At 36.6% G+C, this 24,839-nt stretch overlaps 1 protein-coding gene across 14 annotated transcripts in view; it reads right to left on the bottom strand.

Annotated features, from left to right (window-relative positions):
• The window catches only part of PPFIBP2 (PPFIA binding protein 2), a 105,336-nt gene that overhangs the window by 50,238 nt on the left and 30,259 nt on the right, over positions 1 to 24,839 (bottom strand). For 12 of the 14 annotated variants that reach the window (XM_054068323.1, XM_054068324.1, XM_054068325.1 and 9 more), the window contains 2 exons: positions 19,565 to 19,779; positions 509 to 598 (listed from right to left, as the gene is read on the bottom strand). In XM_054068323.1, coding sequence (XP_053924298.1) covers positions 509 to 598; positions 19,565 to 19,779 — 305 coding nt within the window. Of the gene's footprint in view, positions 1 to 508; positions 599 to 9,134; positions 9,639 to 19,564; positions 19,780 to 24,839 lie in introns of those variants that run through there. The other 2 variants (XM_054068332.1, XM_054068337.1) reach the window with 2 other exon arrangements.

Genomic DNA, 24,839 nt, shown 5'->3' with positions numbered 1-24,839 from the left:
GGCTTGGTAAACTGAGAAACAGGAAACCTGGAAGAGCTTAGGCACGCATTTTACTGTCAAATACCCTTTTCCCCCTTTACCTCCCCCTTAAGCGTTTTTATGATGTAAAGCAACTTTGGTACAATATACAAGCAGGAAAAACACCAGTTCTATCTAACTGCCAGTCTTGCAGTTTTTTAAAAGTGATGGCAGGCAGAACCAAGAGAATCAACTGATACAACCAAGCAAACCTAGAATTAGAACCACTACCGCCGCACTGTTTTGGACTGCAGTATTGTTTTTCCCCTTTGTCATTCCTCTCCTTGTTACTGCTGCTATTCCCTTCTTTTCTACCCAGTTGTATCACCATGAAACCAAACAGATGGACTATACAAATTATAAATAGATTCCTGATTAAGAATCAGTTCTATTTGGTGATCCGCTAACACTGTTTAACAGAAAATACTGTCACTTCAGCTTTTACTCATTGATTATCAATTATATAGACAATGTTCTTTTTAAGACATACCTGCAGTATGAGTGACTCTTTATCACCTTCTAATCGTGCCAATCTTTCTTGATAGGTTTCATTATTAGATGAATGATGATTCACCTGTGACTGAGGAAAAAAGTGCTGTGAGAATTTTTTACAGTTAATATTAAATGTAAAACCATCAAGCACTAGTTAATAAATATATATATATATATATAGAGTGGTTGTAATACAGAAAACATGTAAAATGTGTCTACAAACTAACCTGCTTACTTCATGCACGTATGTACCTCTTTTTAGCTGGATTTTGAATATTTTCTCATTTCTAGCAATCAAGAATGGTACAGGAAGAGATTTGATATTTCCTAACAAATTATCATTTCATTGGGAAATGACATCAAGAGAGTAAACATTTAATTTGAAATATCTGGTTTCAGTAGTCTTTTGCCAAAGTCAAAGATTCTTGGTGTCTATTTTTAGATGTTAGGAATTGCCATTTGTATTGACTCAGAAATTAATGAAAGAAAAAATATAAATTGTTTGTTAGCAATTAACAAATTATTTAAATATTATCAAATTCTTACCAGGAACTACTCTACGTAATCACTTATAGTTTTCTAAATGTCTCTAAGGAGAAAGACCTTCTAAAGGATGGCCTGTTCCTAACTATTATGACCCATTGCTGTGAGTTTTAATACTCCAGAAAGAAATGCCACAACTAAAAAAAAGATCTGCATATTTATTTTAAAAAGTTCAGAAGAGTTCTGTAGCTTCACCTAGCATTCTAAAACACTGTGTAACTGCTAACTGTGGGAATGGAGTTGTTTGCTTAAAGCATCAAAAGTAACACAGGCCCTTAGTAGTTCATTTTCCCAGCTCCATTGCAGACAATGCACTGCTCCTGAGGAATAAAACACTCCAGCTGGCTTTTCAGCCAATGCAAGAATCCAACTTCACTGAGTTCCCTTCAACTACAATAGTCAGCAGCTTACTACTCATTTATAATTGTTCGTACAATGACATCAATATAATTAAAATCCTCTTCCCTCAGCTTTCTTTTTCAACTCGATACTTGTGAATAGGATTTTTTTTAATATTAAATATATTCATTGCTTCTTGATCTCCACTGAGGACTACAGACCCAACTGTAAAACAACTGATGAAAATAAGCATGGTGTTAATTAATGCAAATCAAGAAATAAAACTTTTATCCAAACAAAACACACTTTTCAAGCAATAAAGTGCTGAACTAGATATGAGTATGGCATTTTTTCTGAGCTTAGCTCCTCCTTATATTAAGAAACACCACGCACCCTCCCTGATGCCAAGCCCTCACTGTGTTTATGAAACACACAACTTCAACTTAACTTAGGCCCTTTGCATTGAAAGTTGGTCAGTTGGCCAGTTTATGGTCTTAGAGCTCATTCCTTATTAACTTTCATAGTACTATAATGGAAATAAAGAATCCTCACAAGTAAACAACATGAATTTCTGTATTTCTTCCTAGATAATCCATTGATCCTCAATCGTATTGCCAGCCATTCTGCCTGGGTTACTCCACTTGCAGAGCAAAGTCTTATAGTGTACTTTAGAATTCAAAATCTTCAGCCTTGGCTGCTAGGTTTCCGTTAAGGTTAAAACTCCGTTACATACCATCAAATGAGCTTTCTCAATAGTGAGCCCACAGGCCCAGTGTGTCTCTGGCTCACACACAATGGTAGGGGAGACTTTCCTGCACCTAGAACATCAAGTATTCAGGGAAAACCAGCTCACTGCTAAGGTAGGAAAAGAGCCTCATAATGACAAAAGCTAGTGATGAAGATACTCTATTCAGGTAGACTTTGTACCCCTTCTGTTGTCACCATTTGCTATTTTTCTACACTAGATTTAAGAAAAATACCTTTGTCCACTTGCATAGCCACCACCCCCCAGGTCTTGCAGGCACACTGAGTTAAATTACTGCAATACATTCTTATATAATCAATCCAACATGAATGCAAAACAGTTCAACATTTTATATATTCAGTAATTAAGAATTAGTTCAACATCAAATCACAAGTAACATATTTTACTACACTCACATTTACCAAATGTATTGCTTCCAATGACGTCTGCTGCACTGAGTGACTGTTAAATATCCTCGGCTGGAAGTCCAATACTCAATACCCAGGTAAAAATCTAGTAAATCTCACCACCGTGAATAGAAAAGGAGGGTAATCAAACCTGCCCACAGATCTGCTAAAGAGTGCTCAGATAAGTACAGGAGAGTACAGTAGACAGAAAATGACCTGCTAAATAAAAGTGGCCGATTGACACACAGCAGTTGTTTAAGACTTAGGAAATCTTTGTGGCATGCATAAAGACAAGATAAAACAATGTAATATGAACCTGGGCCATCTGTGCATGGCTGAAGTGCATTCTGCAGTTGTGAAATTCAGTACTTGGAAGAAACTGAGCAACTGTAGTTAGATATCACACATACCCGCAGCAACTGAATTTAGGACCTATAACATTAAAGTCATAAAAGTACAGACCACACGGGCTAGTGTAAAAGCTCACAAATAATAAACACTAGACTTGTGCAACCACGTGACCAAAAGTCAGAATCACCAAGATCTTCCACAAAGATGTTATTTCAGAAGATGCAGCCTTAAAACCCAAAAATCATTACCTAGGCTCCACAAACTAGAAGGTAAATATGTTAATTATATTTCTTGGAATGAAAGAGAGAAATTGCATAAAACATTAGAAAGTTTATGATAACACATGCTAACTAAGTAGAAAGAAAGGTATGCTAAAGTTGAAGCTACCTTGATGGTAGTACTACTACGGATGAAAAGCTAAGTGTATATGAAAAAGCTTTTCCTAAGGGTGCTGCAAAGCTATGTCTTGAGGCACCTGTCTCCATAGAGATTTTGGATATGTTTAATGCTTGTTGGATTGCATCAGATATTAACTTAATATGTTTTCTCAAACAATTCCTAATCAACTGTTTTTCCCAGTTCTAGGAAAAAAAAGGCTTTTGTATTCCATCTTCTGCTTCAACTTCTTCTTCAACTTCAGTGGATGAATATCTTTCTGGAATATGCTCTAAATTCCACCTCAGACATAATACTGGTAGTTGCTGGAAATCTGACTGTCTAAGTATAACTTACACGATCAAGTCATTAGAGAGTCCTTTTCCAAAGGCCTAAGTATTCCTCCAGAATATATGACATGAAAAAAAATCAGACTTCAGAGTATGATTCAACAACTTTAAATTAAAATGGGGATACTTAGCAAAAATATAAAAGGCCATGGCAAGAAAGAGAAGAAACATTTGATCAACTAAGTTAATTATCTTAATTTTCAACACCCTTATCAGAGCCCAGTAAGCATGGCATATTAGTTTTCTTGCATGTTATTTCAATAGGAAACAAATCAGAATGTAGCATTTATTGACAGAGCAGAATGACAACCATTGTATGGTGTTCCTGTACAGATGTTCTGTTCAGAAGCTTCTGTAACCGAACTTCTAGCTGAATCTTGATAGGCTATAAAAGTAAGCCCCTTAACGCTAGCACATATAACAGATAATAACATCAAATACAAGCCAGTTTATGGTCTGTTTCAGTTTCAGTTCAAAGAATCTCCAACAGCTAATTTTAAGACAAAAAAAAATACCAGCTTCTAAAGTTCATCAGCAACCTATTAAACAGAAATTTGTTCGCTAATATCATGGATCTCATGCTGGGCTGTGGAGCAGGGAGAAGCCGGGCAGTGAGCCTGGCAGTCAGTTATAGTGGTGATTTGTAATCTTTTTCGACAAGTCACCCGCCTATTTTACAGAATCACAGAATCACAAGGTTGGAAAGGACCCATTGGATCATCGAGTCCAACCATTCCTAACACTCCCCAAACCATGTCCCTCAGCACTTCATCCACCCGTTCCTTAAACACCTCCAGGGAAGGTGACTCGATCACCTCCCTGGGCAGCCTGTTCCAGTACCCAATGACTCTTACTGTGAAGAATTTTTTTCTGATATCCAACCTGAACCTCCCCTGACGGAGCTTCAGGCCATTCCCTCTTGTCCTGTCCTCAGTCACTTGGGAGAAGAGCCCAGCTCCCTCCTCTCCACAATCTCCTTTCAGGTAGTTGTAGAGAGTAATAAGGTCTCCCCTCAGCCTCCTCTTCTCCAGGCTAAACAACCCCATTTAGAAGACGGTTTACATCATAACCCTCCTTTCTGCTCATTCAGTCACATCAATCAACTTCAGTTCCACTGGTCATTGAATAAGACGCCTGTGGCAACTATAATACTTTCATTAACAGGGAAGATTAGGAACATGTTTGAGTTACTGTCTTTTGTTGCAGTTTAGAAGCTGGAAATGAATTACAGCGAGCAGAGTTCGCACAGACACGTTTCCCCTAAACTATTAGCAGCACACAGACTGTAGTATTATATTTCAATACGAGAAAATCTATACTATGGGCTTTTCCCAGCCTATTAGAAGTTGATAATATTTAGAAGACTACAGACTTTTCATCTCTTTATTACTCTTCTGGGTCAGATGATGTTGAGTCACAGTAGTAGCTATTGTGTAGTGATGAGTGAGTAGCCTACACAGTAAACATTTTTATTTTGGTAACTGACTATGGATGTAATAGAAATTTAATCTCTTGACATGTTAATACTACCTCAGATACACACCCATCTGAACATCTGTACATTCACTCAGTGTACTTGTAGGAGAAGGATAAGGCTGGAGCATGATTTCTGGATCTGTAATTCCTGCCTTTCACCTAAAGGCAATTAATATAGCAACAACAGGATTTTCTGTTTGCCAGTGTTCTTTGTTGTCAGTAAAAGCGGCAGTCTCTCTGAAAAACTAACAGCACCTAGTCTGAAATTAAGCAAAGGCAGAGTTAGGTAAATTTTTGTAGTGCTTAAAATAAAATAATTCTGAGCAAATTTTTATAATTTATCTGGATCATTTTTCCTAATACTGATATGTATTTTCTCCTCCAGACAGTTACATTACTTAAAGGAAGATATACTTCCAGAAGACTTAAGATTCATCCACAACATCATGAGCTTAATGGCTATAGCATGACTTTGTTTTTTCCACCTCTTGCTAGCATGAATAGTATCCAGAAGAAAGGAAAGCAAAGCATAAGAATAATGTATACTTGTATCCGGTCAGCCATGAGCTCTGTGCTCCATGCACTTCGGAAGGAAAGTCTAAAGCAAGACACAAGAGTCCTCAGATGCCTCCACTTCATATGAAGGCATTTCTCCTTCAAAAGAAGACACCTTACCACTGGACAAAGTTTCCCAGAAGCAAGAGACTTTCCATTTTGCTGCACTCTGCCTACTGCAGCTCAAATAGGTCTATTAATTTAAAGTGTTCTTAGAGAACTCATAATACTGTTGTAGTAAGTATCAGCATTAATGTTTGCGATGCTTGTTAACAATTTGTAATTATACTTACAAGCCTGTGTACCAAAATGGGGGTTGTGCTGTTTTCATTTAGAATGGTGTTTTCCAATTAAGGCCAGATGGAAAAACACGAATAAAGCAGGACAACAGATGAAGTTGTATGTGAACCCTCTAACCAAATCCCCTGGGAGGACCAAACTACATTTGTTAAAGATGGGACACTTCCAGCTTCAGGCAATGCAGGTTGTCTCAGGTTCCTTAGCTTGCAACAGAAACTTTTAACAGCGACAGATTTAAAAACTGTGTGAAAGAACCCAACATCAATAAACTGCAAAAAACTTCCTACAAGCTGCACATCAACTACTTTATGAGAACTACACAAGAACTTCATAGAATGGCTTGGGTTGAAAAGGACCTTAAAGATCATCCAGTTCCACGGGCAGGGACACCTCCCCCCAGACCAGGCTGCTCAAGGACCCATCCAACCTGACCTTGAACACTTGTAGGAATAGGGCAGCCACAACTTCCCTGGGCAACCTCTTCCAGTGTGTCACCGCCCTTATCACGATGAACTTCTTCCTAATGTCTAACCTAAATCTTCCCCCTTCCAATTTAAGTCCATTCTCACTTGTCCTATCACTCCATGCTCTCGTAAAAAGTACCTCCCCAGCTTTCTTGTAGGCCCCCTTCAGTACAGTATAACTGTACCCACTGCAAAGTTTTGTCTTTCTGATATGAGGTAAGATATCAGGGAAAGTTGTTTCTCTCGTGAGGAATACTACAGCAAAATTTATTACTAGCAAAAGTTATTACTGGCAAGAGGCAGGAAAAAAGAAAACACAAACTGTGCTTCAAATAGAAGTGAGACAAGGCTAAATTTTTTTTGGCTCTGTCCATCTGCTCATTCTTTCTTTCTGTCTGCTTTTTTCATACCTATGGCCATTCTATCTACTCAATCTAAGCATCGCTTTGATCCTGCTGCTGTTGCATACTGCTACTATACACATTATGTTACAAGACTACTGCTTAAACCCAGATCCTCTGTTCTAAGCATCTGAAAGTAGCAGTTTTATCTGTCATTTTGCCTGCCTGGATCTCGTGATACTTGTATTTGTTTGCTGCCCTAACCGAGTCGAGGCCGCAGATATCATGCAAATCCAGCTTAGCCAACCAACTGCAACATCAAAATTAATCTTGGTTTCTGAAGTGATTGCTGCAAACTATGAAATTGGAGCCAGCTTTAGCATACTTCACCAAAGGTTTATAGAAGTCTGTTGCAATTATTCTCTGTTAAGTGCCATTTTTTTCTCTGGAGAGTACTCATACTTTCATTATCAGCCAAAGAGCAACAGTTTATGATTGCAGGGCCTGAAATCTTTATGTGCTATCACAGCCAGTGCCAGACACGTGACATTAGGATTCTTTAACGTAAGAATTAAATAAGCAACTTAGATTGTTTCAGATTTTTCTTTTTTTTTTTTTATCACTTGTCAAAGGAATTTGAGAGCAGACTGCTTAAGTTCTCCTGGGAACAATGCAAGATCATTTTCAGTTCTCTTCCCTTCCCCCACATGCGCTCACCCCATTAAAGAGCTTGCAAGGAAAACCAGCAGTATTTCTCTTCCCCTTCATGTACCCTACATAAAAGGAATTAAAACCACAGTAAAGTCTTATTAATTTCTGTAAAAGCCTGTGCTACATTTGAATGCAGTATCCTTTCCGAACATAGCGCTTGAAAATCATCCCAAAACCACGCTGTGTTAACCCCTCCAAATCTGTAAACATTTCAGTGTGGCACTTTCTTCACTGAAGCTATTTCTTGATCTCTTTCCCATGTGTTATGGTTCTCAGTGTATCCCAAATGCCATTCAATCTGATAACACCAAATCTTAAACTTTTGTTAGCAAACCTACCTTTTTTGAAATTAAATTAAAGCCAGGAAGCAGAGGTGGCAGGCATACCTTATTCAAAATCTCATTTAAATAACAAAATAATACGTGATCTCAAAAACCGCTAAGAAGTACTTAGCTTTACCTGCACACAGCACAGGTTAAATGAATAGTAAAGTTACCAACTGCTACTTACTGTTATTTCTTCTCCTTCACTATCCCACTCACTCTCCATTTAATCCCTTCCCCATCCACACTTGAGAAGTGTAAAAGTTTCCAGAACCTAATGTAAATATTTTGTAAATTAACTTCAAGATTCTCAAGCTTTTATTAAAGACTGACATTATATAATAAGTATTTTATATTCATTTAAGAAACTACACACATTAAAGATCCTAATCACATTTTATGTACTTACTTACATTTTATATTTATACAATTAGTAATAAAAAATAGAGTGCATGCACATATTCATACATGTATATTTTTAATTCAGTGCAATACAGGAGCACTAACAAATTGTGTGTGTAGAATTTGCAAGAAAAGTACAGACAGGTTAAAATATTTTAAAAGCGTAACAAGAAGATATGCTGCTTACATGACACACAAATTAATATTGTAAATAAAAAACAGTATACTGGTAAAGGCTCTATTCATATCCCATTAATGGATTTTTCAAACACTGAAAAATAAATACTTAGAACCTAAAAATCTAAAAGCTGATAAAAACAAAGTGATTTTTACAAGGTAATAAGACAATGGCACGAATCTACCTTTTTTCTTTTATAGAAGACAAACCCAATATCATGCAGTGAATTCATGTTCAAACAGTTCATCATAAAATTAGGAATTTATTAGCACTATCTTTAAAAACCGTAATTTTAACAGAGTAATTTGCACAGGGAAAAAGTGCCACGATTTTCATCCAAAACAAAGGCATCCTGAAAGGTCTCATACAGTTACCCTGATGCAGAACTGGTTACGTGAAGAAAGAGTGCAAACAATTTGTCATTTTAGAGCATAATATGGCTCCTTTTTGCCATACATTCCCACCAGGATGTGCTTTGTTATATTACAAGCTCAGGAAAGCACGAGCACTTGCTAGAATCTAATGCTATTTGTTCAAAGTTTGATCCTAGAGTTTCATTTTTAAAGACAAAGACAGCTGATTCTCTTCCCTAAGCTGCCTCCTCCTCCACCAAGAAACATCTTTAACTCATTTCTCATGAGGAAACTTACAATATTTTATGCCTGAGGCACTCAATAAGTTTCCTCTCACAAAGCTGAAAATTCTGACCAAGATTTGCTAAAGTGCATTTACAAAGAGAAAACAAAGCCCAGCAAATCACTTACCCTCTTTAGCCACGTGAAGTGCTTGTAAATATCAATCTCACCATCCATGCTTTGGGCCCATCGCAGCAGTCACATTCCCAGGGTTAAAAGAAACTTTTGGAAGCAAGCACACTGCTTTGTTCTACAGGATATAGCTGTGACTTCTTCCCCTTTCAACTCTTTACTTCTAAAATCTTGAAAGCGTGTTCACATTTTAAGCTAAATCTTCTGCCTCTGTCCCACAGTCTTATCCCAAATGCGTCTCACAGATGTATATATAACACACAACTGTATAAACTTCAGACTCTCCTCCAAACATCTGGTTTTTTTTAAACAGCAGATTGGCTAGCAACAAGAACAATGTAACTCTAAAAATGTCAAAAACATAACTTGCTAAATGATCTTTAAAAAAGGATCTTTCAAGAATAGCGCAGAAACTGTTCCCTTTGAATGTTGAAAAACAAGCTAAAAATTATTAAGCTGTCACCGAGGAACTATTTTCAAGTAATGCCTTCTCTGGCTTTCTGTTTCAAGAGGGGCTGGAACTCATTACCAAAGACCCCCTATTTCCTGTCTCTGTTTCACTCCGTTTATCGTAACACTACTCAGCCTTCTTAGTTTATTTCAGGCTCAATCTAAACCTAAAAATAAGTTCTGCTTGTTGAATTACTTGCCTGTAATCTCAAAAGGCATTATTAAAGAGGAGGAATTCAAGGACGATCCTGTGGATAAGTTAATTATCCCATAAATACCGCTACTGCCAAAGAGGCAATTTTCTATTCTACCAAAAAATGATGATACCCTTTATAAGTTTTTTGCCTGCTCCTGCTGAAGCATCACAGCATGGCAACTTCTCAAACTTGCAAAATCAAGATAAATACATATGAAAAGGTGCTCTGGCAAGAAAGGAAGTTTAAAAGCATTGCCTGTTACTGCGGTGTCCTCTAGTGCCTCTACAGAGTAGTTATGATTAAGTTTATTTTTTCCCAATGAACTCCCGTTTCCAATGTTATATCTCCCACTAGCAAAAAGTGGCTCTGGCCTTAAACTGGGCAATTGATCCTTCTTCACACAAGGACAACAACTGCTTGGGAAATGCCCATTAAGACCAAAATGCAGCTGTCCCCATGGGATTTTTGTGACGATCTCAGAACTTTTACTTGTCTCCCTATTTTATTCAGTTTCTACAGCCAAACTCACTTCTGCATGTAAGATGAAGTACAATGGAAATTTGGAAGAACTAGTGTTAAACTTGCCCATCATACTAATAATTTATACAAAGAACTCAAAAGTTTCAAGCTGTATAATGCCCTGAAAAGCAGTTCTTACAGAGACCTGTCTCACTTAGCCATCGACCCACACTGCAAACCATGGATTCACAAATACATGAACAAGTTTCTGCAAGGGTTGTGGGGTTTTATTATTTCAACCATTCTTGATCCATTTGACCAGAAAGACCTCTTTTTAGAAGGAGGAAAGGATATAAACCTAGGCTTCCAGCTTTCTTCGCCTTTATTACCTGCTGTTACTTAAAGTCATGTGACAAGAAAAATGCAAGAGGTTTTTCAAAAAGTTAGTGCTGCAAGTCTTCTGAAGGTGCGAGGATACCTAAAACCACCAGTAAATGTGACAAGATAAATGAACTATCAGTTTCCAGAGGGACCCATGCAACAAGACAGATCTGAAGAGTACTTGGGGGTGCACTGCATATAGAATGTACTTTTTCTACACTGGTTACACAAGTTTTATGTTATCTTAAAGCTGATTAGAGCAGCTGTTTTTTGAATAGCTCATGCCATCTGGCAAAAGCCTTAGCAGATTGCCAATGGTCTATTTAAAAAAATATTAAAATTTAACACGCACTTAATGTAGTACACTGTCATGGCTAAGAAACTGAAGGCTGAATAGGGGTTCTCTCAACATTAAAACAAGAACTCCCTACAGCTTCAGGCATTTTCCCCCAGAAAACTAGTTACCTACTTATGGAGAACAGCAAATACATTAAACTTTATCTCAAAGTATTGCTTATCCCATAGCACCACCACCACAGAGCCTCAAGTTCCACATTTCTTCCATTTCTGAACATAGGCTCTAAGACTCTCATCTGGGCTTATTTGGGGAAGAAGGAAACATACCTCTCTTAAAATATTCCACTACATGTAATCTCTTAATGATTTTGTTTTCCATTTTAAAAAAGTACAGGAAAACTACACTATTCCACCTATTAGTGCCTCAGTACAGCATCTGCAGCTAGGCAAATACTCATTTTTCCTCTCAAAAGTATTTAAACTGACAAACATACCTTATTTCTGCCTCGTCATTTCTGCTGGATTTCAAGCAAAGGCCTCTTGATTCTGTTAGTCACTCTTCCTGATTAAAAGGTAGACGTGCCTGAATTTTCTGCATCTTATCAGCCACAAATGTTGACAACACACATTCCAGACAGTCACATGTTCACTTTTAGCCTGTTACCTGCATGCTGAACTTTACATCCTGCTTGAGCTTTGTCCTGAAAGAGTTTCAGACACCAGCTGAATGCAAATCAATGGCCTCAGATTTGCTTAGAATGCTTTTCTGTTTTGCTGGAAAAACAAGTTAGTTTCTCTGGGTAGCATGAAAACAAGGAAAATACGTTGCAACCTGAGGATTGCTTCATCACGTTGCTGCTGTTATTTTTCTTTTTCTTATTTTAGGAAATCCATGTCTGTGTGTAGTTCTTCACTGAGCAACTAACTTCTACTTCAATGCAGAATTAAAACACAAACACACACACACACGCTATCATTGTAGTATAACCACCCTGAAGTATTACCCCATAGAGAGAGAATGATCTATTACTTCCTTCCCCCACAAACTGTTTATTTTCTAGACTGCCATCTCAAAAAATAAATTAAAACACATATCACGGCAAAATAAATGTAAAGTAGGGCACTGAAATGTTTAAAATTAACAAAGTTTATATACTCTACAAGGTGTATGAAAACCCATGAAGATTTCTTTGCCAATTCTGTCCTTCACAGAAAACTGCTGACTACTGCCACCACTGTTGGTGGAACTAAAAACTCCATTTGCAGAAGAGCAAAGGTGCTAGCTAAGTGAATCATAGAATATCCTGAGCTGTAAGGGACCCACAAGGCTCATTGAGATGCACAGCCCATAAAAACCACTCAGCCAAGCAACCCTTTACTTTATTAGTCAATGTCAAATATTTCAAACAAGATTTTAAATCTGTTTCAAACAGTAAACAGACATGCTGTAACAGCTCTGAGACTGAAAGTATCAGAATGCTTTAAAAAAATCTGTTACACTTCTCATGTCCCTCCATTCTAGACCTATGAAAAGGCAAGAAATCATCCACAGATCCTCTTAGAACTGTGGTGGTATGGACTGGCTGGCATATTCCCTCTTCTCCTACCAACACTGGGGTTGGGGGGGCACAGGGTTGTTTGCTTTTTCACCACTGTCTTTCTCCCACCCAGCTGAGTCCGTATGAAAATTACAAAATTATATATTTTACTGTTATTTTATAAATTGCAGTTTGTATTCAGTTAAATTTGTGCTAAACCACAGGTTTCAGTGATCTTTCAGAGCAGCACAAATGCAAACTGTGAATAGTGCGTTTGTATTGGCACTGTATTGACTGGGAGGTTAGAGAGCGAGGGAATAGGAAAGAGAGACGTTCTTCAGTCTCTATCGAGTCCATGTCCCTACAGCACAGCACCTCTCTTCCTTTTCAGCAATAGCTGTTAGATCATTTTGGTTTCAAGATCCATCAGCCTCTGAAAACACTAAAAGAACATACACTTTCCCTTTCAGGCAAAGAACCAACTATGTGTTTTTCCAGCCTCATCAGGAGAGTCTAGGTGAGTATAGACATGCAATAAAAATTTACTCATTCCCAAGAATTAGTATCAAATTTTCCTATATCCATTGCTTTATGCTCTTCCCAACCCTAGCACTTGGGCTGCTTTGAATACAAAGGGATTAAGACCAGATTTTAAAAGGGAAAAATTTCCTCAGCACGCCAATTCACACACCTGTCATTCTCATTCTGCAGAAAATGTAAGCGATTCAGACTAAAGAAAGAGAGAAAGAATATGAGAATACGCCTGCACAGGAATATTTATATAAAAAGAAATTCAGGCCAATTTTGCAGAAGACAATGGAGGAAGAAACAATTTTTACATGGTGAGGAATGGCTTCACAAATCTAGAATAAGCATTTCCAGCAAGATAATTTGTCTTAGAGTCTTAATCATGACAAACTGATAATGCCTAAGTGACACAGAAAGATGAAACTCATAAAATGAAAGAAAAAAATACTGCATTTTGTATACAAACGCATTTGCTTTACTTGCGATAATTTAAAAAAATAAAAAAGTATCCTGGGAAACAGACTAGAAAGAAAATTATGTACATATACGAACAACTAATCCTTTCCCAACATAAAATGCACTGATTCCAAATGTCTTAATTCATTGATTAAAATCTGTATTTCAGAAATAATCAGACTTAGATGGCTATTAGTTCAAAGCCAGCATGGTTAACTCTCATCTTTATTACATATTGGCAGTGGAGGGGTGGTAATGCTTCAAACAGGTGCTGACATCTTTGGAGTCATTCCCATCTGCAGGCTGTACAATATCTCATATCGCTAGCACCAATATGTCCTTTCTGATAACTGCTGAAGTAATACCTAGCTCTCTTCCTTTGGCTTGCATAAAGAATGTATTACTAATACTTAAATGAAGTTACTTTTCATTAATTCATCCACAGACATTTGCACATTCTTGGTGGATTCAAATATTCCTTGCCGTATACCAAAATACTTTTCCCAGCTCAAGTTCTAGAAGACAACTGTAACTTTTTGCATGAAACTTATTTAGAAGAAAGTGTGGATTGTAAGAAACTTGAGTACTGTGTTTTTCCATAAAAAACTAAAAAATGTTTTCTATTTAACAGAACAAGAAAATCACTGTGGCCACCCCCCACGGCTCCCTGAAGTTGCTATAGGCAAGAAAAGAGTACACTGATATCTAAAGAAAGTATTTAAAGAAATATGTTGTGTGGTAGAATGTAAATATATTACAATAACAGGTTTAGTTCAGTCTGAAAGGTTACAAAGCACTACTGAAATTACTAAATATTCAGTAAATCAGTATATGAAACATTTTAAACAGGATATTTACCAAGTTATTGCACATACATAAATGACCAGGTAATGTGACCAGGTAAAATTTTGCCTCTACTCACTATGACACGCACTAGATTTTCTCTTTTAAATTTCAGGATGGAAAAAGTTGTAAACCACTCCCCCACCAAAAAAAAGAATAAACTGCAGACAATTTAAAAGATAAGGAATACTGATATATTCCTTATTTTCTTCTTAAGCATTTCATTATTTCAGGGAATAAATCACATGTTTATGTGCTTATGAAGAGTAGCATATATGTTGTATACTAAAATAAGTATAATTTGTTTCCATTTTTGAAAGATCACAAAACTTGAAAATATAATTTGCCACACGTCAACTAAATACAGGTTTGTTTGCCACTATTATTAGCATACTATCCCCAAAAAGAATGGAATAATTTTGTTGTGTATTATATTATGGTTGTGCTTGTCATAACTGTTAACATTTAGCAAATGAGATAGGTCAACCTACATAAATTCTGCAAAATCTGAATAAAGCTTATATACTGAAATACTTAAACTTATTCCCTTATTCCAGCATTCAAGTAATACCTCCAAAACAATACAGGACTTCTAAAAAGAAAATTTTGCCCCAGCTTCTTTACATAACCATTAACTTTATACCTTATCTGTTAGCACCATTATTTAATGAAATATTTCCTTCTTACCAATTCCTCTGTTAAACAGTTTATGGAAAACATTTACTGATGTTTCCACTAGCTATACTTAATAAAGCAGATACTTAAGAGCACTTACATTTATACATGAATGTTTGTTAAATTAATACTGCGTATCATATTTGAATCAGTGAAAAGGCAATGCAGCTGGAAATTCTAGTGACAGACCACAACGTAAAATAAAAAATGGACACCATGCATAACATTAGACAAAAAAGGAAAGACAAACTGACATTAATATTCAGCCACTCAGTTCAAAGGAAAGCACCAAAGCCAACAGATGAAAGAGTCTCAGATAAACAGAACCGAATAAATTGTATTAATTATTTGAGGCCTAATGTGCAATTTCTGTATACAATTATGGCTTCCTACAGAGTAGTCCTCTATTTCTTAAAGGTGTGGATAGCCCAGGCAGGTGAGGATCACCCCCACAACAGTAGACTACCTTGAAATCTAGGAAAAACTAACATATAAAAATACATGCCCTGCTATTCTAACAGGAATACCTTTTATCCACCAGTACCCTAAGCCTAAGTCCATAACATAATTCTGTTTAATCACTCCTGGTCATTGTAGTTTAAAGGCGGATCTGTTAAGCCCTATTGACCATTACAAGGGTGAAAGAAAACACCAAAAACTAATCTCACCACATCATTTTAAGAAGATCTAAAGCAGCCCTACTCACTGCAAAGCTATTTTAAGCTTCTATTAGTTCTCCGTGCACAGAAGACTTTCCTACCTCTGCTGACAGCTACTACAACGAGCAGTCACAGTCAGAGACGACAGGGCTGACTCCCAGACAAAGCGGCCCCTCAGGACATTAAAAAAAAAATAAAATTAGGCCTGGTATAGAAAAATTCCATGCAAGCTGCATACACCCCCTTTCCACTGGCTTCAAGGCACTCTCCAGCATTCATAAATAGCTACACATATGAAAGACAATACTCTTGTTTCTTGTGTGCTGTGAATTGCTCTAACACGCTGGGGGAACTCTGAGAAGACCAGATCTTCCAGTTCAGAGCTTCCTTGCATCATCAACTCATTGAAAAGGAGCTGGAGCACAGCAGAGGACTGGGTCATACAATTTTCAACTCTGACTACGACTCAGAAAACATATCCATCTCATGTTTCAAGTTGGCAAAAATAAACATGAATGCTTACAGAATGACGGCTTTTCTGCACTGTCCCAAGCAGGCTCTACTGGTCCATTTTCAATTTAACATGTGTTAATACCAGTTGGCAATGGGAAGATTCAGCTATATATATCTCCATCATGACTCTCAACAGTTGAGTCCCACAGTCAAATCTACCAGCAGATAAATATACTGGCTTTAACTGGCATTGCTTAAAATATATTCTTTTCCCGTTCAGCTGTTGCTGACAAATTCTATTGATGCTTGTGTAAAGCCCTGTTTTCAAGTATATTTAAGTGCCCTGTATTGCAGTCATATTCTGCTCCTGTTTTGCACAGACTCTGTAAAATGCATCTTCGACAGAAGTGAAATATAGAGACTGGTGATTATGTTTCAGCAGAGCACGTTAACAACATGCTTAAAATAAAACTTCAAAGCAATTTTTAAACTTTAAAGTCCACCAAGTCAGAATTCTGAACTGAGGTTTACTGTTTTAATCCAAGTCCCCATGAAGACACTGGGGGAAAAAAATGTGTTGCTTTTAACATGCAATGGAAATATCTTCTGAAGGTTAACTGTAAGCAAATGCTAATCAAAACTCCAAGAACTGTGTCCTATATCTACTAAAAGGCCTGGTTTTACCACTACAGAGTGCATGAAATGACACTAAGCACAGAATAAATCACAAGGCAAATCACACCAATTTAAAAAATTCCACACATTCCTCTACTAGTTCTTCTGCTCCTTCCCCTTCCTATTTCTTCAAATATAGAACATTTATAAAGATTTTGAGAATTAAGCTTCCGAGAAACAGCATAATCAGGAAAGTACTAATGAGTTTTCAAGAATCAGCGTTTTGAGTGTCAGTACATAAAGCTACATGGTGAAATGGCTTGCTTTAAATATCCACTGGAAGGAAGACCAAGTTTTGCGATCCTGGAAATGCGGCTTTCACGCATGCTTATAATAATTTTAGGACCACTGTTAAGACCGCTGACGTTCCTCTTTACTTAGAAAAGGTTGACATAAAGATGTATTGAATGAAAAAAGAAAACCAATAGCAGTGTAGAAATTCCTTTAGAGTTATGGAATGAAACTGTAACTAAATACGTTCTCTTATAGCTCGCTGAGTTCAACACAGTCAGTTGTTACTGCAGCAGTTAATTTTTAATGCTGAAATTACAACCTGCTTTGTGATATGTCATGTGGTCACATGCAATACTAAAATATTTACCAAGAAGCATTGAAACTATACATAAAATGGACAAAATTGTTTCATGTGAACTCTCCATGATAATCCTCAGGTCCTTCAGTTGTGTTTTTAAGGCGAAAGAATTTACAGTTATAAAGCATGGAAAACATTCCAGACATTCACTTTGAGGCAAAAAAATGTAATATGGTTTGTAAGTAGTTAAAAGACTGTAATTAATGATGCTTTACTCCATTTTATCTTTCTCAAAAGATTGGTGCAGTTAGAGCAAATACAAAATCTTGATTCTATGATACAGAATAATCATCTTTCTAAATTCAGTGCTAGCTTTGTCAAGCCTATATCATCTATCTTAAAGCAGTGGCAGCACAATTACAAGGCCCGTTACACTCAAGAAACTGATGTGTTCTCATATCCCAGACCACAGGCCCAACAAAGGCACGCAGTGATAGGACGAGGGGGAACGGCTTTAAATTGGAGGAGAAAGATTTAAATTAGACATAAGGAAGAATTTCTTCTAAGAGGGTGGTGAGGCACTGGAACTGGTTGCCCAGGAAAGCTGTGGATGTCGCATCCCTGGAGGTGTTCAAGGCCAGATTGGATGGGGCTTTGAGCAGCCTAGTGAGGTGGGAGGTGTCCCTGCCCATCGCAGGGGGGTTGGAACTGGATGATCTTTAAGGTCCCTTCCAACTCAACCCAACCCAACCCATTCTATGATTACCACCAGCTTCTTTGTTCTGTTGCTTCTGAATACAGGCTGTCCAACTGCTTTATTACATTAATACCACACTTGATGCACTAGACGAGGCTTTTAGGACATGAGTATACTACAACTCTGAGAGGGAAATGTGGCTTCTTTTTTGGCTGTTTTCCCATGAAAAAGAAGAGATACAAATGTATAGATTAATACGAGGAGTCAAAATATCAACTGCTGCCTGTCTTGCAGAGCTGGAAAGTTTAGTATTTCTGCTACAGAGAGGCCAAAAGTCAGACTACTACATTCAAACTCAACTTGGTGGTTTAGGGCCAACTTTACTGTGAACAACTCTGAAAATGTATGTATTTTATACATTAAAACTATCTTTTAGCTATTGCAAAGGTTTAAGAAAGCATTAAATTTTCTGCTAAAGCAGGAATTCAGTAATAGCTGGCTTGAAGGTCTGGACTTAAAATGTAATACTGTAAATCCAAATTAAACATTGCCTCCATATTTGCTTTCAAAGTTATTACCAAATTCATGTTCCTTTCTCTCATACAGTCCCAAACAGGACTTTCCAGCCATACACCTGTGCTTTGTGGAGAATGCCAAGAAACCAGCAGCTGACAAGTTCAAACAAAAGCAGCTAGCTTTCCAACAATGTTAGGTTACAATAGGCACAGGGCAGATAAAGGAGATGATAAACACCAAACCAGAAGCTACAGACACAGTTACATAACAGTAACACGCATCAAAGCCAGAAGAAAATCTATTAACCTAGAAAACTTTTCTGAAGTTGAGGAAGTAATAGCTAGCTTTTACTCTTTAGGAAACCACCATTCACTTGCAATAGCAGGCTGGGTGGAGATAAGTGTTCTGGTAGGACCTGCTGCTTCTCTTCGTTTATATCCAATGTGTCTCTTCTTTTAGGTTCTGTCTGAAGACCTACTTCTCAACTGGTAAGCCTCAATCTTTTCCAATAAAATAAAATATTTATTCCCCATCTATCCCAATATGATTATCTGGCATTCCTAAGCTAGAGCTTTACTGTGTTTACCAACACTGCATGGTGTACAAGATATTTTGTAGATTCATAGTACTTAAGGTAAAAGAAAATGTAGCAAGGAAAAAGATAGGATAATCATCCATGTTTTTTCTATTTCTACTTTACAGACAATACCACGATATTCTAAACTGGTGGTTTGAAAAAGTAAAGTTTTATAACAAACAGGTTTATAAATAGTTATCTCTAATAAAGGACCAACCAAACCCAACCAAAAAATCCGCAGGAAAGGTAATTAATTTTTACTAACTTTTCTCTTACCAAGGACAAAATAAGGTATTTTAACAACTTCTTATACTCCTATATCTGCATTGCTTTACTAATCAGCACATAAAGTGGTAATGTCCTTCATTTTCTATGATTGCCTGCAGTTCTCCAAGTACAGAGATTTCAGTTATTATAAAAATAATTGAAGTCTCAAAAGAATTGAACAAATGCTGTTTGCAAACAAAATGGAAAAGCTATACATAACTACTCACCAGATTCTCTTCAAACCACTCCCGTATACACATTGCTGTGGCTCCTGGAATTTGATTTCGCAATGCTTCTTTCTCTTGAGGATCTTCTAGCATTTCCAATGCCATCTTTAGATCTTCCAGGAGATGCAAAATTTGAAATGTGCCCAAGTACACTGATGGAGCAGGTGACACAATATCATAACCACCATTAGCATAGTCTGTAGCTGATTTTGTACCTAAAACAAGTAAAACCAGGAGGGACAATAATGTTAGCTAATTGTTTTGTAAGTTCCAAATATATAGGTACTACACAATATGCCATATGACTTCAAATGCTAACTGACAAATATCAGTATTTCAGGTTTAGAAATACTTGAGTAAGTTTATAGATAAGTAATGAACATTGGAGAATTAAATGTGATTGGTACATACAAGCATATTAAAAAGAATTTTGACCTAGAAAACATTTGCCATGTCTGTTAAACAGGACCGCCAAAACCTTACTAAAAACCACCTGCAATTTTCTATGGTTACCATGAGATGTCACTAACTTCTCGGCTACAAAGTCCCCACACAGAACAATGTTAAGCAAGCTAAGGAAGATTGATGCAGTCTTTGACAAAAAAGTTAGATGAAAATAGATCTTATTATGAGAACTAGAAAAATGTGTGACCATGAGAAAGTTTAAAACCATCTCATGGAGAACAAAACCCAGTTAGCAATAAAAATGGCTAATGAAACTCTACTAGCTCTCCAATTTAGAAAAAGCTCTCTAAATTACACCACATCCCTCCAGCATCAATATTATTTTCTCAAGAACAATAAGCATAGCAATAAACATATGTAACTTGATGGAAGAATTTAAAATAATACAAATTCCAATATCTCCAAGTCTTTTTGTCTTAATACCCTGCATTTCAGTGAGATGCACACTAAAATGAGCCATCTTTTCTCAGTCCTAAATTTCAGACCTTGATTTCATTTAACGTTCCTATGTTTCTTTAATAACCAGTCAGATGGAAACCTTCTATTTGCTCTAATTTTTAGAGTTTATTTACAATTCATTTCCTCATGTGTATAATAGATTGTACTTCCGTTATGTCTTCATTCCTATTCTCTCTGGCATAAGCAATCACATTTTCCCCCTTTACTTAACTTCACAGAAGATATTTCTTAGGCTTTCGATCATTTGTATTGAAATCCTCTCAATCCTTTAATTTTGTAACAAAATTTACAGGTGTATTTTGGATTCACATGGCATATAGTATTCCTTAGAAGGCTGTATAATTGAGCTACACAAGGGGTTTATAATAAACTCCATACTATCTTTCATTTTACTCCTCTGTTTAACATTATTTAAATCTTAGTTATGGAATGAAGAGAAATCTTCACTAGGCCTTCACTTATTTGCTAAGTTGTTCTTTTTTCCCTGAGCAGATGTATAAGTAATTCAAATTTTATTCTTGAATGCATGCTACTTTGCATTAATCAATGTTAGTTTGCCTGCTACTGTTTTTTATCTACCATGATTCAGACATTAAAAATTGTTTGAACCCAATGGTTCATTTTACTTATAATCCAATGTACAACTAATACCTAAATACAACTCATGAATCCACTGACACTCCAGGTTCTAGAGCACTGAAATGCCTTCTGCACCTAGATCAGCTTTTAAGCAAAGCTCTAGCTTTGGTTAAAATTTTATCCTAATATTGTTTCCCATCTCAATGAACTTTTTATGCAAGTCAATATTTTTTTCTCATTTTGTGAACACTTAATTTTACTCAAAGCTTTCAGGAAAATCGTAAATACTACTAAGCAGGTCTTCATCAACCACTGCTTTAATGACACAAAGAAGTCTGACAGATAATTATCTTCATAAAAAAAAATCACGTGGTTTGAATTCTACTATACGATTTATGTGGGGTTTTTTTTTCATTTCATCATTTTAAACAATGCTAAACCATCCCTAGAAAATTCCAACATTTTGAGTGGCTCAGGAGTATGGACTTCAGTTTTTTCAAAGCATCACTCTTATTTCCACTGCTGGAGTATTTAACATATTTCATATAGTCTTAACCTCTTCCCAAACTCAGAATATTCCCTGTTGGTTCCTGTTGACTTCCACTGCTTATGAGCTTATTTTAATGCCTCAAGGGTGAGATGTCGTCTTAATTTCTGGCTAAGACCATGTCCAAGATAAAGTTTCTTCAACATCCAGTTTTACAAAGACTGCTGCATAAGCCAACTTCACCTCATAAATCAACTTTGTCTTCCTGAGCTATTTCCTTTTGATGAGAAGATCAGTTAACGTTTTTGCTGGATTTGAATATTCTAACCACTATAAGATTTTTTCTTCTTTATTTCTGTATCCCAGCTACTTACACCAGCTCAGTTTTTCTGTTTATATACTTCCTAATGCAGATTAATATTAAGCCCTAGGAACTAAAAATAGCAGATTTCCAAATTATGTAAGAGCTATTTGGATCACATAACCTCTTAAATCTTTTCATTCATCCTGAGTGGCTCACTACTTACTTTCTAAAAGAGACATATACATAAATGGAAATCCGGCATTGCCTTCTTAAGTAGCATTGATGCCACTTTTAAAGATGTGGCTTCCTTGGTTATTGTGGACATTAGGATATTTAAACTAGTTTTCTCACTCTTCTGGAAAATTCCATGCTAAATTTTTCTGTCATTTTGCTTAGCAAGTATTTTTCACACCAGAAAAAACAGACAGGATTCAAAGTCATTTCATAATCAGCTTTGGTAGCTACCCCTTCAATGCACCAACAATTTAAAATGGATCTGGAATAGAGAAAACTTAACGGAGCACTCTGCTGCAGAATTCTTCCTGTTTTTTTTTTTTGGGGGGGGGGGGGGTTATATGAATATTTTTTATATACAGACAAGAGAGAAACACAAAAATCCACACAATGCAAACAAAACCACATGAAATTTAAGGCCACAACCAATACTTCAAGTGCAAATTAAAAGCCATAATATTTAAGCTAAATACAGATTTAGAAAAATTGTTCACGAGTTCAGGTAGTAGGTAGTTGGTTTATATAGCCAAATATGCAGCCATTCCATATATACCACTGTAACTATTCGAGGACGGTATTGGTGACATCCTCCCTCACCAGTCTAAATGCTTCACTACTATCACATCTTGCTCCATTCCTAGATTATTATGGCTACAACTTTATGGGTAACATCTACTTTCTATGGAAAATAATTTTAAATTCTGTAGGAAAACTCAGTGACAGTAAGATTCACACATTTTGGCATACATTTACTTTCTATCAAAATACTAGGAACGAAACATATACCCACACTTCGTAATCTTGTCAAGCAGAAGAACTGGTACCCTTAAGAAATTCAGTTATATAAAGGTGAAAATTCTCAGCTGCTGAAACACAGGCAGGGCCAGCCAGGAACTGTGTTGTGCGAGTCTGGGCGTACTCCATATGCACACTTCAGTTACTCTAAGCTCTTCAACTGACTGTTTAGACTAGTAGAACTCTAAGCATCCTCCAAGCCTCACACTTAACACAGCAGCAAAAGGTCATCATTTCTCAAAACTCTCAAAAACTTGGTCCATGTGTAAGGCATGCGTGCCCAGTTTCCATAGTTGTAATCTAAGGTGCACCATAAGTACAGTCCTGTCCTGTATAGGGACATTTGGAAGGTGGTAATGTATTTTCACTGGGAGAGAACATCAGCCTGAGACACGGTCAACTTAAAAATTTTCAGGGTTTTTTCTTACTGTTCCTCTCCATTTAAGTTTGCATGAAATAAAAAAAAGAAGCCAGAAGAGGGAAATATTTTTCTATCAATTGCTAACAAAGAAATTCAACAAATAAAAATCAAATACATCCTTATGGTGAACTCGGGTTCCCTGAACTACATAACTACTATCTTATGACTTACCTGATACTTATGTCTGGGAATTCATTTTGAGCATTAATACTACAGGAGTTTATGCTGCAGAAGACAATAAAGATACTTTCAAAATTTTCTGAGCTAATAATAATGATAAACAGAAAGCAGAGTGGGTTTTTTGCTTACAAGAATAAAGGTGTAATGATCTTACAAGTAAACGGTCTGCACTAGCTCCATTAAACCTTGAAAGGAAAAACATCTCTTTGATTAATACCAACTGAAGTTAAATGAAAGAAGTAGAGATTGAAAGCCTCGATGTAATTCATAATTTTAAATTTTTCAACTAAGGTTATTATCCCAGAAAGAATGTTTTATATATACACATATATATGTACTATTCAAGGTATCTATTTAGAATTCAAAAAGCAGGCACTGTTGAAAGAAGAATATACCCATGTCTGATGTCATCAGAAAGACAAACAAAACCTCAAACCACATCCGTGCCATTATGATGCCAAGAATACAGTGTATAATTCTGAGATACGCTGAAGATTCTAGCTTTCAGCGATCAAAATTCCACAAGATTCAAGTCACTGGGATCACAAATATTAAGCAAGGACTTCAAAATGCTTTGCTTTGCTGGATTAGGGCCACAGAACTCAACAAAAGTTACAACGCCCTCGTACATGTAACTCTCCTTGTCTGGGACAGGAGTTACCCACAGATCTCAACACATCACTAAAAGAGCACGAGTCTTTACACCTCCTCGTCAAATACATACATACATTCCTCCTTTGTGAAATTATCTCTAAACTCGTTTGCTATGGGGTCACTGTTGCAGGTTCTCCTGGCTGAAATGGAAAATGAAGGATTCCTCTGAATCCAAATACTAATGCACTTTATACGAGGTAAAAAAATGCAGAAACGCAGAGTTCAACTGCATTCAAATGCAGAGTTCAACTCTGCATTTTAATCAGGAAGCTTCCTGTTTTTACTGCATAAATTCAAATGAATCAGAGACTTCCTTCTCTTATTTGCTTAAACCTTTATGTCATCACAGCAGAAAGCACATTAAGTTTGAATACCAGACAGTAAGAATTTGGATCTCCTTGCAGGAAAAAAAAAAAAGATACCACAATGCAAGCACATCGCTATGTGTCACCAGTATATTCTACCATTAAGTATCAATCACACAATTAATTTGTGTGTGGCTTTATTATAGAGAGCTGAAGTGGGGAAGAATGTGTTTCAGAGATACTCAGGAAAAATGAGTGCAGTTTTGAACTCTTGCAAAAAGATTATTTGTATAGCCTTGAACAAGTCACAGTCTTCCTGTCTTGTTTTTTTTTTCCAGGAGTAAAGAGGACACGAGGGAATCTTTTGTCATTATGTTTATATAGTACTCAAC

The sequence above is a fragment of the Cuculus canorus genome, chromosome 5 (assembly GCF_017976375.1).
Source record: "Cuculus canorus isolate bCucCan1 chromosome 5, bCucCan1.pri, whole genome shotgun sequence".
In the NCBI taxonomy this organism is placed as follows: domain Eukaryota; kingdom Metazoa; phylum Chordata; class Aves; order Cuculiformes; family Cuculidae; genus Cuculus; species Cuculus canorus.
This window is presented reverse-complemented; position numbering and strand designations above follow the sequence as displayed.